The sequence below is a fragment of the Apiospora marii genome (assembly GCF_038362585.1).
Source record: "Apiospora marii strain CBS 49790 chromosome Unknown utg000013l_segment0_segment0, whole genome shotgun sequence".
NCBI classification, from domain to species: domain Eukaryota; kingdom Fungi; phylum Ascomycota; class Sordariomycetes; order Amphisphaeriales; family Apiosporaceae; genus Apiospora; species Apiospora marii.
This window is the reverse complement of record NW_027117384.1, coordinates 1,416,192-1,432,595: the sequence shown is the minus strand read 5'-3', so window position 1 is coordinate 1,432,595 and position 16,404 is coordinate 1,416,192. Positions and strand designations below refer to the sequence as shown.

The following is a 16,404-nucleotide window of genomic DNA, read 5'->3' as shown; positions in this document are numbered from 1 at the left end:
ACAGCCCCCTCTTGCCTGCCGTTGTTGTCCAAGGTTTGCTTGCATCTTGCCATTAGGGTCCCGCATATTCCCCGAGAGTTTGTTGATACGAAGGCGTTGGCGGATATGATAAATGCACTTCATATGAAGGCAATTTGCGCAAGGAAACAAGATGGTCGTAACGATTGGATCGGGTCATACGAAAGGTTATACGATCAGACCTTCCACAGCGTGGCCCGGTGGCACTCGACCGTCTTCACCAAACCCTGTCAGGGTCTGGGGCGCTTTGTAGTCTTCCTGGGGCAGGTCGATATAGACAAGCCTGCGACTAATTGTTTGGCTATATAAGGGGCTAGACTTAACCCCCCTAGGTGTCTGGATGGTTGGGTTGGATGACGCAACATTTCGGCCTCGGAAGCTTCAATAAATTAAAATATTGCGCAGCATGTCGGTTCGTGGCTGCTGCGTCTCTTATGTGTTCAGCCATAGACGAAAGGCCTCGGCGCCTGCCGGGACTATACAGAGCCAGGCTATATTATACATATAAGAATCAACTATTGGGATGTACAACAGACATGTTTCCATAAAATACAATGCGAGTCAATTATCGTACAATGCATCAAGGCAGAGATACTTAAGCACTGTAAGTAAATTCAGCATCTATGCATCTACTTATTTGGTATGGACACCCCGGTGGATACATTTTTCCTTGTCGTGAACTGAAAGCCCACGGTTGATGAACCGAACATATCAATGACGCCGCCAACTCCGTCGCTCAGTGGCCTAAACATATCCGAGTCGAGTAGAATGCGTCGCTTGCCGCGACGCACCTGTCCTTTCCTTAACGCCAAAGCAATAACCAGCAGTAGTCCATCTCGAGAGCTTTTGATGTTTCACCGCATCACCCCTCTCGCCCATCTCTCTCATTCGCTGTCTTCGTCTTCTTCCCCCTGGCTGCTGTCGCTATCGTCGCTGTCGAATTTAGCGAGCTGTTCCTTATCGCCGACGACCAGTCGAACCACCAGCCTGCCAGCAGATGAAGCTATGATTCTTGACTTGACAGGTTCTATCCATCTGGAATTCTGCAGATTGTGCTCGAGGCTAGATAGGTTGGGTGTCATGGACGATGATGCCCTGCCCTGTCTTGAAGCAGTGGTAGTGGTTTTGTTGTTGGAGGCGGTGCGCCGCTTGCGTGACGTCGCCGGCGGAAGTAATTCGGCACCAGTGAGCCTCTTGTAATCAGCAGCATTCTGTATAAGATCTGAACCGCTGCCGGCCTCCTAACCGGCATTGGCCGCCTTCAGTGCCGCGAGTTCCTCCTCCTTGGCCTTGATGGCCTTGTTCATGGCGCGCACCATTTCGACGACCTTCTCCTCGGCCTCCTTAAGGCGCTTGATCTCGAGCTGCTCCGTCTCGCGGCTGAAGGGCTGCCCGGGGCGGTTGGCGAGCGGGATCATGGCGCTGCGCTCCTTGACGTCACCTTCTTGCGGGGGCGCGACGGACTTGCCTTTGCCCTTGCCCTTGCCGCCGGTGCTGCCGGTGCCCTTGTCGCGGGCGCCCGAGGTGAGGACCTTGTAGAACTCCTCAAAGGGCTCGTTGAAGAGTTGCTCCTCGTAGGTCCAGGCCTTGATCTCGCCGCCGCCCTGGGTGCGCATCGTCTCCTTCTCCTCGTCGGTGCGGCCGTAGGGGTGTAGGCGCAGGTGGTGGTAGAGGGTCTGGGGCTTCTCGCCGCTCTGGGAGCTGTAGTAGAGCTTGATGGTGATCTCGAACTCGCCCCAGCCCGTCTCGTTGACGACGAAGGCGCGCTGCTGCTTGGCCGGGGGCTTGCCGGCATTCTCCTTCTGGATCTGCTCGGCGTCGACGCTGCGCATTGGGTTCGGGATCGACTCGTGCAGCTTGAACTGCACGCGCCGCACCCAGTAGAAGATGTCGGTGTCCTCGACGCCCTTGACGAACACCTGCCACGAGTGCGTGTGGTCGAGCGGCACGCCGGCGGGGCGAGGGTTGTCCGTGTCGTTGAAGGGTTTCGCCGTCGTGCCGTAGACGAAGGGTCGGAAGATTTGGACGCCCTTCATGCGCTTGCCGGCGTTGACGGGGGCCATGGTTGCTGTTTTCTTCTGCTGCTGCTGCCGCCTAGCAGTGATCGGTCGGAGAGGTGTTGGATCGAAAATCGATTGATGATGTTGGTAGGAATCGTAGATTAATCAATTGAACTGATCCAACATCCTCTCAGCCTCATGCAGGCACCGAAAAGATCCCTGCAGCGAAGCTTGTATTGCGATGGGGTCTGCGCACTTTAGCGGTCAAATGCGACCTATCAAATGAACTATCTACCTAGCTTCAGCGACGGACCTTCAAGGTACTTCAGCCTCGTACATGTGATGATGATGACATGACTTTTCGAGTATTACACACATGAGATTGCCAAACCTGGAATCTGAGATCCTCAAAGTCTGTCAATTGATATTTTGATTTGAACAGTCGGTTGAGGAACCTATTAGCTTATATATTTTCGGGTTGCATTGAACCCTACACTTCAAATTCACGACTGGAAGCGGGAAAGGAATTTGTTCCGTCCAAGAAACACCTTCAAGATCAAGACGGGAGTTAGGACTTACTTACCTACCTACTTCCTGCACTAGAGCCGCTTCAACCCGGTCAAACCACACTATCCTACTGACATCTGAACTCACTATTTTCTGTAAATCCCTGGTTCCCTCTTCACATCATGTCAGCTGCCAAGCGAATCGTCGTGTGCGGTGGCAACGGGTTTCTTGGATCCCGGATTTGCAAGTACGCCGTAGCAAGAGGCTGGAATGTCACATCCATAAGGCAAGCTTACGCACCTCACCTCGATGAAATTGGTATAAGCAGGGCATAATTATATTAACAACTATATATACAGTCGGTCAGGCGAGCCCAAATGGAACACCGTCACAGCATCGGCTACGCCGCCAGTCTGGGCCCATAAAGTGACGTGGGAGCGCGCCGACATCCTGCGGCCGGCCACCTACGTGCCGCTGCTCAAGGGCGCCGACTACGTGATCCACAGCATGGGCATCCTGCTGGAGGCGGACTACAAGGGCGTGGTCTCGGGGCAGGAGTCGCCGATCGCGGGGCTGTCGCGGGCCTTTTCGGGGGCGCCGCGGCCGGGCAACCCGCTGGACCGCCACGTCCCCGAGGGCACGAGCGAGGACATCCGGCCGCCCGAGACGAAGCAGCAGCTGACGTACGAGAACATGAACCGGGACTCGGCCATCATGCTGGCCAAGGAGGCCGACGAGGCCCAGGCCCGCGCCTTCGTCTACATCTCGGCCGCCGCGGGGGCGCCCGTCCTGCCCGCGCGCTACATCACCACCAAGCGCGAGGCCGAGGACACCATCGCCAGCCGCTTCCCCCGCCTGCGCGGCGTCTTCGTCCGCCCGCCCTTCCTCTACGACCCCTCGCGGCCCATCACCATGGGCATGGCCGCCATGACGGGCATGGGGGCCATGTTCAACACCGTCACCGGCGGCGTCCTCGGCGGCTTCATGGGCGCGGCCGGCACCAAGCCCCTCAAGGTCGAGGTCGTGGCCGAGGCCGTGGTGGAGGCGCTCGAGGACGAGTCGGTACGCGGACCCGTCGAGGTGCCCGAGATCGAGAAGTTGGCGGAGAAGGCATGGAGGAAGAACATGCTGTAAGGCATCAAACAAGCATAAAAAGTACTCAGATTTCAAGGGCAAAGGAGGCAGTGCTGCTGTTTTGTCATTGGCGTGTGAAGCCTGTATTGTATAATTATTATTCAAATGCATCTCCCGTAGACTGTAGATATAGCCGCAACGCCTTGTTCCTCTTGTCTCCAGACAATACAATACGCCAGAATGGTAAAATGAAGCCATTCATTCATTCACTTGTCTCTAATCAAATCCAACCCCGATCCTTTAGATCATCGTACCTCTCTCGAAACTGTCCCTGATCTCCGCAGTGTACTTGTTGTAGAAGCGGTTCAGCTTCATGTTGAACTGCTTGTTCTTCTCGTTGATGTAGGTGACGTCGCCGTCGTCTCCGTTCTCAGCCATACGCTCCTTCCTCTTCTTCAGCCTGTTCTCCTCGGCCCTCTTCAGGTCGTCGACCAGACGATCGACCGCCGCCTTTTCTGGTTTGTTGTTGATGAAGTTGGTCGAGTCGGCCGTGGAATAGAAGCTGCCGTCCTTGTCCACGGCGATCAGCTCGCCGTCCTCGGTCTCGACGATGTCGAGGCCGCCCGACGCGGCGGCCTTCTCGATGGCGGCCATCTTATCGCGCTCGTACCGCTCCATGTCGGGAGCGAGGTTCTGCAGCTGGCGCTTGTAGACCTTGTTGCTCTCGCCGCGGTAGTCCTGGAAGGCGTTGTTGTCGCGGGCGGCGGCGCGCTTCTTGACGCGCTTGTCCCAGCGCTCGCTCTCCTCGGCCGTCCAGTCCCACGCCCGCTTGCGCTCGAAGTCGTCGCCCGCCTCCTCCGTCTCCGCCTTGAGCAGCTTGTGGGCCGCCACGTCCCGCTTCCGGTGGATGGTCGTCAGGGCCGAGGGGTCGGACGCGAGGCGCTGCGATTCCTTGGTGGCCTCGGCGAGGTTGTGGTCCGAGGACTGTTTGGCTCGGGCTTGGAGGGCGCGGAAGCGGGCCATGCGGTCCTGGGCCTTGTCGGCGCTTGCCTCTGTGTTTTTGGATGAGGCGTCTGCCCCGGCCTCTGTTATTTGTTGCTGTTTGGACTCGTTGGTCTCCTCTGTCGGTGTTGGCTCTGGCGACTTTGACGTAGGCTTTGTTATCTCGGCCTCCTCTACTGGAACAGCAGCGGCAGCAGCCGTCTTTCTCTTCTTAGCGGGAGGCATGGCGATGAATTTGTGGTGTCCGGTAAAATCAAGATCGAGCTGTGCAATCGGGCGTACGGTAATGGTGGCAGGTTTGAAGGTAGTTGGGCTTGTTATTAGGTGGAAGGTTGAACGAATTAAATGATTTATCAAAAGTGATGTCAGGCGTATCGGAGAAAACAAATCAAATGCAGTTACAGTTTACGATGTACCCGTACTGGAAGCAAAGTACCTGTCAAACTCAGCCTGCCCATTGTCGTGGCTGAAGTGGGGTACAGTGAGAAGTACACAGTACTGGATTCGGAAAAACCAAGCAGCCGTCTGACCCGCCTTTGCATGGCCATTGGCTGTTGTTTCTGCTCCGTCCAGATCCTAGCACGCGACCAGATCGCGCGTTCCCGAGGCTAAGATCAAGATACTCTGGGGAAACTGGGGACGAGTCCCATAGCGCCCGCTTCTTGCCCGCCTTAATGTCTCAAACTCCACATTGCTGATCGGGGATCATCCCTCATGCTCTCTCTGTCAATTCCCACGATGCATATTGCAAGATAACCTTCGAGCACGCCTTGCATGACCAGATCATGCCGGATGGAGGCATCTTTTCGATATCGCGAAAATGCAACGATTGAGCCGTCCGCTGCCCGCCTGCGGGTCCCGCTCGACTTCGCATCCGTTATGGTCCCGCTCGCGGTCTCAACCTCTACCTCTGCCTCCATCTCTGTCTCAGACTCTGCCCTGCCACGCTCGGACCGCGAGGACATCAAGCAGAAGGCAACAGCCTTGGCCTAAGAAGATCCGACAGGTGCCTATGCGCAACACCTATCCAGTGTATGATCTCTCCGAGCTGATTCTCGACCTCGAAGCCGAAGGGAACAAACATGTTCGCAAATATGACCCAACCACCGATGGCGCCCCCGATCCTTTAAGAACCGTTGATAATTATGAGCAGCTAGCTCTAACCAGACGTGTTCAACGGTTCGAGGACCGATACCTCCAAGACAGCCAACAGTCTGACGACACAGATGCCCAGGAATATAATCCCTGGCATGTATCTGATCTAGACATCATCTCTTACACATTGTTAGGTCCGTCATCCGGGGTTATGGGGGAGCAAACGCGGATCAATTATGCAGCAAGCTCCAGATTCGGGGACATCACAGACACTGTTCATCGGTGTAACGGTATTCCCCACCACGCGCAAGAAGACGTGGCCAGGGGCGTGCCGTACCTCATGCATCGGCAGAAAAAGCATAAAAAGGCTGCAGCGGACCCAGATGTGCTCAGCATTGACACATTCGCCCGCCAGATTCAGGAGCATGGAACCTTGACTGAGATGAGAAGGGCCACCCAAATTCTGCTAGCGAGACCTGGAGGCTGCAAATTGATCGGTCGTCCATATAGTAGTGCCATCGCAAGCCGCTGTGCGAAATTGGAATCCGTGATGTCTTGGGACGAGCTGAAGGATCTTGCCGTTTTTTTAAATGATGTGACCATCAGACTGGCGTCCGAGGAAATCCCGATACCTTCCAATCTCGCCGGCATGGGCTTGCGCACAGCGGCATTCGTTGGGGCTTTCCCGGCGATGCAGATGTACTTTGGAGTCTTCGGAAACGCCTGGAAGCACAAGCACATGACTCGCTGTGTGAACGAAGCTCTTGAAAGGGTCTTGTTATTCCTCACGTCGCAACCGGGGCATAATAAGGATCAATATGGAGCCCAGGAGACGAGGGCATCACGCGTTGCGGCATATACGACACTTACTGGCCATAGCATGCGTGGCCAACACTATGGGGCATCATTCCAGAAGATTCTCCGTACAGAAGAGAAAGATCTATTCAGCCACCACCGACACCTTCTCCATATACTTGGCGAGCTGGGGGCTTTTCGGACCATATGGCATATCGCTCAGAAGTCAGTTCAGGAAGACACCCCTCTTATCCCATCCGAATGCCACCACTGGTTCGCAATCGCCGTCATGAGAGCTCGCCGAAATGTACAAAGTGGTCGGATAACGTTCGCTCCGGAATCAGTTGAGCATGGTACTGGTGACTACGAAGCTGATTGCAAGCTCGACATACAAACGATAATGGATTCGTCCATCGATGCTGGGCCAACAGAGGCCACAGGTTCAAACTACGTGCCTAGGCGTGAGAAGCCAAGTCTTAACCATGAGGTCTCTGTCTTATTACACCACAATATTGGGCCAAGAACGACCCCTAAAGAATGGCGGCTCGGCGTAATGGAAGCTCTGCGCATCAGCAATATCACAGCGGCCATGTCACGCTTGATGAAAATTATACATGAGCCAGAGCCAAGTTGATCGGTGAGTCGGTCGGGAACGGGTTTCCGTCGTGTCCATCGGGAGCTCTGGTCCCCTCGGCTCCCCAGTGATTGGGCCAAGATGCAGATGTCGAAAGCAAGCCAGCAGCAACTGAAGTTGCTGCTGGGAGGCCGGGGGCCATTATATATACCTACTTGGGAAAATACTCGGTATTTCCACAGATCTAGACGCGCCGTTGCAGACGGCCCCTGCAGCCGTGCACTTTGAGTCAGCACAACGGCGCTTTTCAGCCCTACGTGTCGAGCGGGAGACAAGCTATCGGGGAAGTACTCGAGTTCAACAGCCGACACAAACAGCGGCATGTGAGACATTGTCGCATACAGTAAGCACGTTAACAAAAAGACGTGTCGTCGGTTAGGTCCAACTCTAATGTTCATATAACAACACACTACTCGTACAAATGCGAAAAGCTGGTCGTGTCCTGGAGCCCGATAATGCCCAATTATTTGATTCGTCGGGGATGGTATGGGACTACTGCAGCTAGGTACCCGGTAAGCAAACATTTGATGTCCCCTTGGGCTGCCCGTACTACGTATACATCGTACTACATGCGTACGCACTACCGCGTTAGTTTTTGCAGCTGGACAGCTCGTGTGAACAAGTCCAAAAAGTCCTTGTCCTCCCATGCCTTGTCCGCTCGTTATCGCCTTTGCTACTACCCTGTCCAATGGCGCTGGGTGATTGAGTGATGCAAAGGCCGAGTACTGTAACTGGTAGCTACCAACTACACGGGCTGCAATCCCCGTCCCGGCTAATGCAGCCGCAACTGAGCTGCTGAGCATCGAGTACGAGTTCTAGGCCCTGGGGCTGGAGCCACGCACGCGATTGGGGAGGTCCAGACCATCCTCTAGCCCAGCGCCCCTGTACGGCACATCTTTTCTTCATACCTGTTTCGGTTTAGATTATGGTGCGAGCCTTGCATCTTTATTATCTTGACCGTTGTCAACGTTGTCTTAAACGAACATGCGAGGTGGGTAGGTATCCCTTTCGATACACCGCTGGTCGGTTGGGGTGCGATCAAGTTTGAAAAGGGTCTCTCTTTCAGGTATCAGGCCTCGGGTGATTATGGTCTATAAGTTCTCATTCTTCGTTCTGTGCTGACATCGTCGTGAAAGATATATGCGTCGAAAATATATATTACATGGCATGTCCTGGGATGTGCCGCACAGAGGCGCCGATCTCTAGCGGCCCAGGCAGCCGGAACCCATGCGTGTGGCTTAAGAGGCCTTTAGGATCGTGTGGTCCCCAGGATTCCCATTTGTCGCAACGTCGGAGCAAACTTCGCTTCGCCCCCGGCAGGACGGTTCCTAACCTATCATGCACTGTATATCGTCTTATGTCCGCTTACCTCTGGTCATATTTGACTCGCCTAGTACGTACATGTACGGCTGAAGGGGGATACAAAGAAAACTACCGGCCTTGCGTATTATATATGTGTGATACGGTAAGATGACGGGCCTTGGCATATTTCCACAGAGTGGTTGGGGGAGCTGATAGGGCACCATAAGACAGTACAATACAGATGCCCAAGCAGGCAACCATGACTTGCTTCTCTCTCCTATCGTAGCTGTTCGCCCTACACCACTCGTTCATGTCGTTACTGTCGAGAAGAGGCTCGCGGGCGCCCTCAGAAGCGACACCCGCCGCGACTACCATCACCAACACTATGGCCCCACCAGTATGGCAGAAGTTGCGTGTGATGAAATCCTGCACAATGCTACTCCTAGCTTTCATCGTCGCCGGTGCGATCAATACCGCCCAAGCCCGGGACCCCGTCAAGGACTTCTGCAGGCGGTTCGGGCATCAGACGACCGTCATCGACCGGAAGTTGTATATCGATGGCGGGTTCGTCAATTATAAACCCATGACTAGCGATGCGACGAACTACTCAAGTAAGCATTGCTCTTTTGGGGCCCCTGGGTGAGAACTGGAATGAGATATCATGAAATATGCTCTCTCTCCCCCTTCTCTATCACTCTCTAGGATAGAGGCTCGTGTGGTAATGTTGGCTGACCGGGGCCGGGCTGGGCGATGGGCCACACAGACTCAGTCCTCACGTACCTCGACCTCGACCACCCTATCAAGGGAGACGACATGCCCCAGCTGTATGAAGGCCCGGCCAAGGACCCCAGCATCCCCATCGTTCACGGCGGCATCCTCTGGGGCGACCAGGTCAACAAGCGGTTCTACCTGTTCGGCGGCGAGTACACCCCTGACCAGCCGCCGCCGGCCGACTCGGCCGCGTCTCTGCACGCGTACGACGTTGCCGGCAACCGCTGGGAATCCATGGAGCGCCCGCCGTCGGCCATCAGCGCCGTCAGCTACGGCGCGGGCGTCGCCGTCTCGGAGCGGGGCGAGGGGTATTACTATGGCGGGTGGTTGAACAATGCCTCAAACCCCGGCTGGACGGGGCCCAGGGCGGCGACCACGGGCCTGGTCAAGTATGACATGGATGCCAATGAAGTAAGCAAGTCCAAGAGAATCAATTCCCCGTTCGCATTCATCTCGACCATGCCATAGCCGCCCCTGGCCAAACTTACCAACCTTTTTGTACTGCGCAGTTCAAGCCCCTCCTGGGTCCAACCGACGGCATCAAAAGAGCAGAGGGTGTCATGGTGTACCTCCCCATCAGCGATCGTGGTATGCTGGTGTACTTCGGCGGGGTCCAAGACCCGGGGAACGGTTCATCCATCGGACAGCCCATGGACACAATCCACCTTTTCGATATCGCCAGCTCGAAATGGTACACCCAACACGCTTCCGGCGACGTCCCCGACATGCGCAGGCGCTTCTGTGCGGGGGATGCAGGGGCGCCTGACCAATCCAGCTATAATATGTGAGTGTGGATGTGAGTATGTCCTGGCATATCAGTTAGCTGACGAAACCACACAGCTATCTCTATGGAGGCCTCGGGTTCCCGCCCGACAATGAAGCCGGTTTCGACGACGCCTACATCCTGTCCCTGCCTTCGTTCACGTGGATCAAGATGTACCCGGGGCCAGATAGCAACCCTGCGCTCGTTGGGAGCCCGCACCATTCGTTGACTTGCAATGTCATAGACGGCGCCCAGATGCTGGTCATGGGCGGTTCTTTCCCTCTGAACTCGACCATATGCGATTCCGAGGAGGTGTATGGCACCCATGGACTGGATATGGGAGAGCAGAACCCGGACAAAACCCCGTAAGTCAGTCCTGTCACCATTAATCGTGAACTCGCCCATCCTACTACCTTGTCGCTGGAGTTTTCTCATCCGGAGCGGCAAGAGAAACCCGCACAAACGAAGGTGGCCGAGATGCATATACGAGACGGAAGACATACAGTAGTTGGCGCGTAGCTCTTCCTTTCGTCTCTTCGCTGTCTGCACGGCCATCGACTCCTGCTACTCACAACTCACATGCCCGTTGCCAAATGCTGACTGATGTCACATCTTCTGCTAGATGGAGGGTATACCGCAACAACATCACCAGCTACATTGTCCCGGAGTTGATTTTCGACAAGATCGGCGGAAATTTCCAAGGAGGCGCCACCAAGACCGCACCGGACAAGGGCTTCGATGACCCCGATATCAAGACTCTGATAACGCGGCGCTACACGCCCCCAGCACGCAATCCCAAGAGTCGCCCCGGCGGTTTGTCCAAAGGCGCCATCATCGGCATTGCCGTCGGCTGCGGCGTCGGAGGTACCTTGGCTCTTGTTGCGGGCTGCTGCTGTCTTCGTGTCGGCCGGCGCCGACGGAAACTTCGACTGAGCCAAGCAGCAGCAGCCGGGACTAGTCCTCCTGGCGTGTTTAATAGCAACAACGCTTACCAGCACAACAGCATTGCTGCTTCTTCTCCCGAAGCGGCGGCGGCGGCGGCGCACACCTCGGGGTACGCCTTCGTGCCAAGCCCGGGGGTGAATGGAGCGCCGTTTCCGACGCCGTACTACTACTCACCCGCACCAGCAACTCCCCACCGCGTGATGCGAGCCCCGGTCGAACTGGTCGGAAGCGAGGGTATGCACGAGCTACATGACCGGAGACAGTTCGGGACACCTCATTTCTCGCTATCCACGCCAGGGGCCATGATGATGCCGCCGCCGCCGAAGTACGTTGACCACGAGGAGACTGCAATGAACTCGCCGCCAACGACAGCAACACCAAATTCGTGGTCCAGTGGAGGTTCGCCTGTGACTACCGCCGAGGTCGTGAGTGCTCACACAGGGTTATACACTATCAGCCCGCTTGCGACAACTCCCACGACGGAGACGATGCAGCCGCACCAGCACCAGCAACGCCACAACAGCCATGGCCAGCTATTTCCTCACTCTGAGCTCGAGGCCGGCAGCGAACACAGCCACGGGCCACTGAGCTCAAGTCCCATGACTGAGCAGCAGCATCAAGACCCTGCAGCCGCAAGTACCCCGCTCCGGCACCGAGAACAGCCACGTGTACAAGCCCATGACGGCGGCAACAGCCAGGCCGCGACCGATGAGGAGGGTCCGCGACACCAGATGTAACTCGATCGATGACGCGTCCCAGCGCGGCCGCACTCTCTGGCACAGCCACCTATGCCGAGGAACGGCCGGCTTGGTTCTGGCGGGGTGACCACCGACCCCGGGTCCCGGCTGGGCGGGGCCTTTCTCCTCTGTTTTTTATTTTGGTTGCTCGATCACATCCGTCCTGCGTCCCGTACCTGGTTTCCCATCCTTGGCCCGCATCGGCTATGGCGCGTGGCAGCAATGTCTGTCGCCTTGCATCGCCACAAACCTCGGCCCCGACGAGAACGCGCGTCCGGCATGCGTGACATAATATGAGCTCGATCGCCCGCATTGTCAGCTTCCTTGTAAAGTGCATTGCATCTGGATGATATCACGATTGGCACAATATGTACGCATCTTCTATATGCCATTGCTCTTATGGCTTCATGCAACCCCCTCCTTGGTCCGCTTCACTATGTCCCGATGGCAGTGGACGTTTTGGGGCGGTCCATCCGCGGCCTAGGCCCAGGTGCCTGGGGAAAGCCCAACAATTCTCCGCGCCGTCTCGATCTTTAGTTCTCGCCCGATCGTCATACGACGACATCAATTAGAGCCAATTCTCCACGAAGAAAAACACTGGGTCCCACAAGACAGCTGACAGCTATGAAGGGTTAAGGGAGGTTTTGCTGGGGGAAAAGGGGGGCCTTTCGGGCAAATGGAGCGGGCAACTAATAACGAGAGCTAACTAAATGCGAGGGTTCATCCTTACAGGAATGCGGCAATAAGTAGCAGTCCCACGCAGCACGCATGGCAGTTTGTATGTCTCAAGGATGGGGAGATCGAAACACGGACAATACAAGTTTCGAGTCATTCTGTTTTCACCCCAACGGGAACGTGCTGTCTCCATCCATTGCAAGTGTCTGTTTTCAAGCCTTAAAAGCTGGAGGAAACACCGGGGAAACCGTTGGCATCCGGGACGGGGCCGCGAGATCCGGCGCGCGTCGGGGGTTTAGTGTACGTAATGAGACCGGCTATTACTCAATAATGCGCTCTCAGTACCCCCGAGTTGGTCCCCTCTCACTCTCTAATGCTGAGGGCTCGGCAGTTGGGTGGTAAATGCTACCTCACTGGAGCCTCCCCAGTTGTCTCGAATCGTCAGATACCCCGTGTGATAGCACCAGATCTGATGGTCATGCCCAGGCCATGGCAATAAGGGTCTCTGCCACGGTGAGCGTTTCGCACGTAATGACGGCATCTCAAAGAGGACAACAAGGCCGTAGAAATATCTGCTACGCCCGGACGGCCAACACATGTGTACTGTACTGCTGTAGCCGTTGTGCGACGCCGCATCCTGTAAAACAGCGGCCCAAGTGCAGTCATGTACTGTATGTTCGAGACATCAAGTGTTGGTTGACATATGAGGTCATTTTTTTCTCGGCTGAACCCTGGCCTTTGCAGCAGCGGGACCTGCAGAAGTGAGTTGTTTGTGACGGCTTGTTTCGAAGCAGGCTGTAGTGCCTGTTGGTAGGAGCGTCTGATTCGTGTGATTCGTGCGATCTGGGTAGTTGTTTATTGGTGGTGACAATTGTTTCATGCGAACCAAACAAGCAACAACCAAGATGAGAGAATTCGGGGTCTCAGGCACAGAAACTGACTGCCGGGCTCGTGCATGGGAGACTCGCATGATGGCCCGATCTCGGATTCGATCCAGTATGAAACCCACGGCACTTTGGGGCGGTTAGTGGCACCAGAGAATGAAGTCATGTGCCGTCAGCGCTACGAGAGATGCCATCAACGTATGCGTGCGTGCCGTTTGTTGTCTTGAGCACACCACGCAGAGACGAGTTGTATCGTGTGTCACAGCCACCACCACCCAACAACAGAACAGTGGCGGCTAGCGATGGCTAACACTAACACCACCGTCAGCTGATCCCTACCGAAGGCCACGGAGCCGGTTTAGGTAATGAATGTCACGTCAAGGCTGCGGCCGACCAGAACCCTGTACCCGGGGTTTATCTCGACTCCAAAAACCTCCCACACCACCAGGGCGATCCCCCAGTGTCCGATTTTGGAAATGCCTGGCCTTAGCCGCAGCACCCTGATGGTCGCGGCGAGGGCAGGCAGTCACTGGTTGCAGCGCGGCGTGGTGATTGGTGCGGTGCATTGAACGGGGTCTGATGGAGGGGTGATAAGCAACCGGTTCATGACTCGCAAGGGCGTCGGAACTATCACGTTCCTGCAGACGGAAGAGAGGCTGAGAGGGGTCCGGGGGCCTGCGGTACACTCGCCTAACCATATGTTCATGACGGTTTGCTCCTGTCTGAGTTGGTCACCTGCCAATCAATAAATTTGTGCGCGGCGAGGTGCCAGAAAAACCTCAGCGAGTCTGTGTGTTTGTGTGTGTGAGTCTGTGTGTGGGAGGGTGGGTTACCATTCTGTAGGTATTCCTTATCTAATGCTGTGTTCGCGCAGGGAAAGAAGGAAGGACCTGCCGCTGCCGGCCTTTGCAGACGAACACGGCAACTGCAGGTTTTGGAGCGTGTAACCTACCATGACTACGATTGAGTGCTTCTCCTCCCACTGTACATGCCATACATACCAAAAGATGGCAGCTTCGGCGAGGTTATCGTGCCCTGCGGGCTCCACACTTGAGATATCGAAGGCCGAGGGTTTCCGAATGTCGCAAGGTTGAAATGTCGCAATCTGCGCTACTACTAAGTCAGTCACCTATTTTACATGGTCGCAGGCGACATCTGCTTATTGATGATGTACTACATCGCGTATCGGCGACAGAGATTTTTCTTCTTCTCTTCTCTTTGTCTCTCCCTTAAATTTTTATCCAGTGACTCAAATCTTAGTTTCCCCTGCTTCGCATGAAAACCGTACGTTGTGAAAAGAGTTAAAAAGGTGCAATGGCGTTCTGGATCATTGACCCGTTTCGAGTGCCACTTTGACTCCATCGTCAGGAGCCGGCTACTCATCCGGAACAGCCCATGGGGATCCATTCCCAAGGTACAGTTTTTCTGCCTTCCCGTTACCGTAGCAAGATCTTCCAGCCTATGCAACCATGCACGTGGGACACCGGCGAGAAGGAAGGAAAAGGTCGCACACACGAAGCTGGCCAGTCAACCAGCTAGCTACCTGCTGCACGAGCTTCTGCACCAGCATACATACAGCGACGGCGAGGGGATACGAGACCAGAAGAGCGAGAAGAACATGTCAATCCCCGGACGTAACGGTGCCTGGCGACCGGGTGCTGACCGACAGGCTTTCAACGGTCTTCTGTCCCACGGTCTCGGCCTAATGTAACCGACCAATAAACCATGTCCGCCGGAGAGTGCTGGGCTGGGGCCGGACGAGCCATATTACAGCATTGTCCTTTCCACCAACACCCTGATCCCTAGCCGACACAAACAGACGGTCTAGAAACGGGGCGCCGGCGGTTAAGCCAGGATGCGAAATTACAAGAGGGGTAATGATTTGCTGCTCGGGTTCGACTGCGAACGGAGGAGGCATATGCAGTAGCTGGTCGCAATAGCAGCCAGTAGAGAACAGTAGTACATATTGAGAAAGTCCGTACAACTACTGCAGAGCCTCCTGGTACGGTGTGTCGTATCGCCCAATCAGTTAGGAAACTCGGAAGGGAACGACTCCAGTCGCCGATCCAGTTGTCAAGCGCCCCAAGACCACTTCTTCCGGACTCAAGCGCTAATGGATCTCGAGGTTTGCGCATGAATACATAGCAGGTCTAGACACCACAGCCTTTTAAGGCGACTAAGAACATGTTTACGATGCGATGCTGCGTTGTAAAACTCCCCGCAATAAATACCGAATGAACCGGTTCTCTGCTCCATCAAATACAGCCCTGCGCTGATGGATGAAACAGAAGAAAAATATAGTAATAGCTGCTCAATCAAGGAAGTAATTCGATCATTTCATCGGGCGGGAAGGCCGTGATGACAGGACTTGGAAGCGGGCCTGTCGGGTCGATATTCGACGGCATTTGGTTTTTTTTTTTTCTCTCTCTCTCTCCTTCTAAGACGGTGAAGAAATGAACCGTTACGAGCTAGTGGGCATGTCTGCAATTGGGCTGGTGAAGGGGCCTGGGTAACGCTCCGCCCCACTTGGCAAGCGCCTTATTTGTGTCCTCGGAGTACATGATTGTGCAAGTGTGGTGGTTGCGCCTGGTTTAGGGGGGACGAGGAAGGCCGCCTTGATCGACGACGAGTGGGAGGTGGGACTGGCCAAGGAGCCAACTCAAGGTTCAGGGCTGAGAGAGGTCCATTCTCGAGAGAGTATAGGCAGAAAAGTCAGACCTAGGGAAGAAGAGAAAATTCTTCAGTCAGACCGTGGGGCCGACGATGAGGCCAGACTGAGGAACATCCGCCCTCAAGGCACGTTCAAATGACTGTCATCACCAATCCGAGGGCGAACCTCGAGAAACGTGCCTGGAAGGGTGGATAAGGCGAGAGCTCGTTTCGGAACTGGGTTCAAGCGCGACATGGATATTCGAGCTTGACTTGCGCCTACATACATGGTATGTATAGGATATGATATCCATTCAAGCACGCACACACGCACAATAGAGCGAAACAGGTCGCATCGTGGAATGGGTTAGGTTAGATGTTGGAGGGGCATCCTCGTCTGCAGATAACAAAGAAAAAAAAATATATGCGAGTGAGCAGTAAGTAATGGAGGCCCTCAGCACTAGACCCGAGACAGAGAGTCAATTGGTCCAAACTGGAGGCTCAGCTGTTTAACAGCGTCAGCTTCTGCTAGATATCAAGTGCTGATAGGCCA

General features: G+C 55.2%; 6 protein-coding genes across 6 annotated transcripts; 4 read left to right on the top strand and 2 right to left on the bottom strand.

The window, feature by feature from the left end:
• Positions 1-1,259: 1,259 nt before the first annotated feature.
• PG985_015585 (uncharacterized protein) lies at positions 1,260-2,081 on the bottom strand (the record flags this gene model as incomplete). The annotated part of the gene is made up of 1 exon (XM_066835351.1): positions 1,260-2,081. The coding sequence occupies one exon, from the start codon at positions 2,079-2,081 to the stop codon at positions 1,260-1,262; it is 822 nt and encodes a 273-aa protein (XP_066676554.1).
• A 626-nt stretch (positions 2,082-2,707) lies between these two features.
• Positions 2,708-3,659, top strand: PG985_015584 (NAD dependent epimerase/dehydratase; the record flags this gene model as incomplete). Its single annotated transcript, XM_066835350.1, has 2 exons — positions 2,708-2,843; positions 2,893-3,659. The coding sequence occupies 2 exons, from the start codon at positions 2,708-2,710 to the stop codon at positions 3,657-3,659; spliced, it is 903 nt and encodes a 300-aa protein (XP_066676553.1).
• Positions 3,660-3,899: 240 nt separating this feature from the next.
• Positions 3,900-4,826, bottom strand: PG985_015583 (Pre-mRNA-splicing factor syf-2; the record flags this gene model as incomplete). The annotated part of the gene is made up of 1 exon (XM_066835349.1): positions 3,900-4,826. One exon carries the CDS (start codon positions 4,824-4,826, stop codon positions 3,900-3,902), a length of 927 nt encoding a protein of 308 aa, XP_066676552.1.
• A 595-nt stretch (positions 4,827-5,421) lies between these two features.
• PG985_015582 (uncharacterized protein) lies at positions 5,422-7,125 on the top strand (the record flags this gene model as incomplete). The annotated part of the gene is made up of 3 exons (XM_066835348.1): positions 5,422-5,437; positions 5,633-5,890; positions 5,939-7,125. The coding sequence occupies 3 exons, from the start codon at positions 5,422-5,424 to the stop codon at positions 7,123-7,125; spliced, it is 1,461 nt and encodes a 486-aa protein (XP_066676551.1).
• Positions 7,126-8,860: 1,735 nt separating this feature from the next.
• Positions 8,861-10,330, top strand: PG985_015581 (uncharacterized protein; the record flags this gene model as incomplete). The annotated part of the gene is made up of 4 exons (XM_066835347.1): positions 8,861-9,038; positions 9,197-9,609; positions 9,708-9,982; positions 10,039-10,330. The coding sequence occupies 4 exons, from the start codon at positions 8,861-8,863 to the stop codon at positions 10,328-10,330; spliced, it is 1,158 nt and encodes a 385-aa protein (XP_066676550.1).
• Positions 10,331-10,554: 224 nt separating this feature from the next.
• On the top strand, positions 10,555-11,643 carry PG985_015580 (uncharacterized protein; the record flags this gene model as incomplete). The annotated part of the gene is made up of 1 exon (XM_066835346.1): positions 10,555-11,643. One exon carries the CDS (start codon positions 10,555-10,557, stop codon positions 11,641-11,643), a length of 1,089 nt encoding a protein of 362 aa, XP_066676549.1.
• Between the last annotated feature and the right edge of the window lie 4,761 nt (positions 11,644-16,404).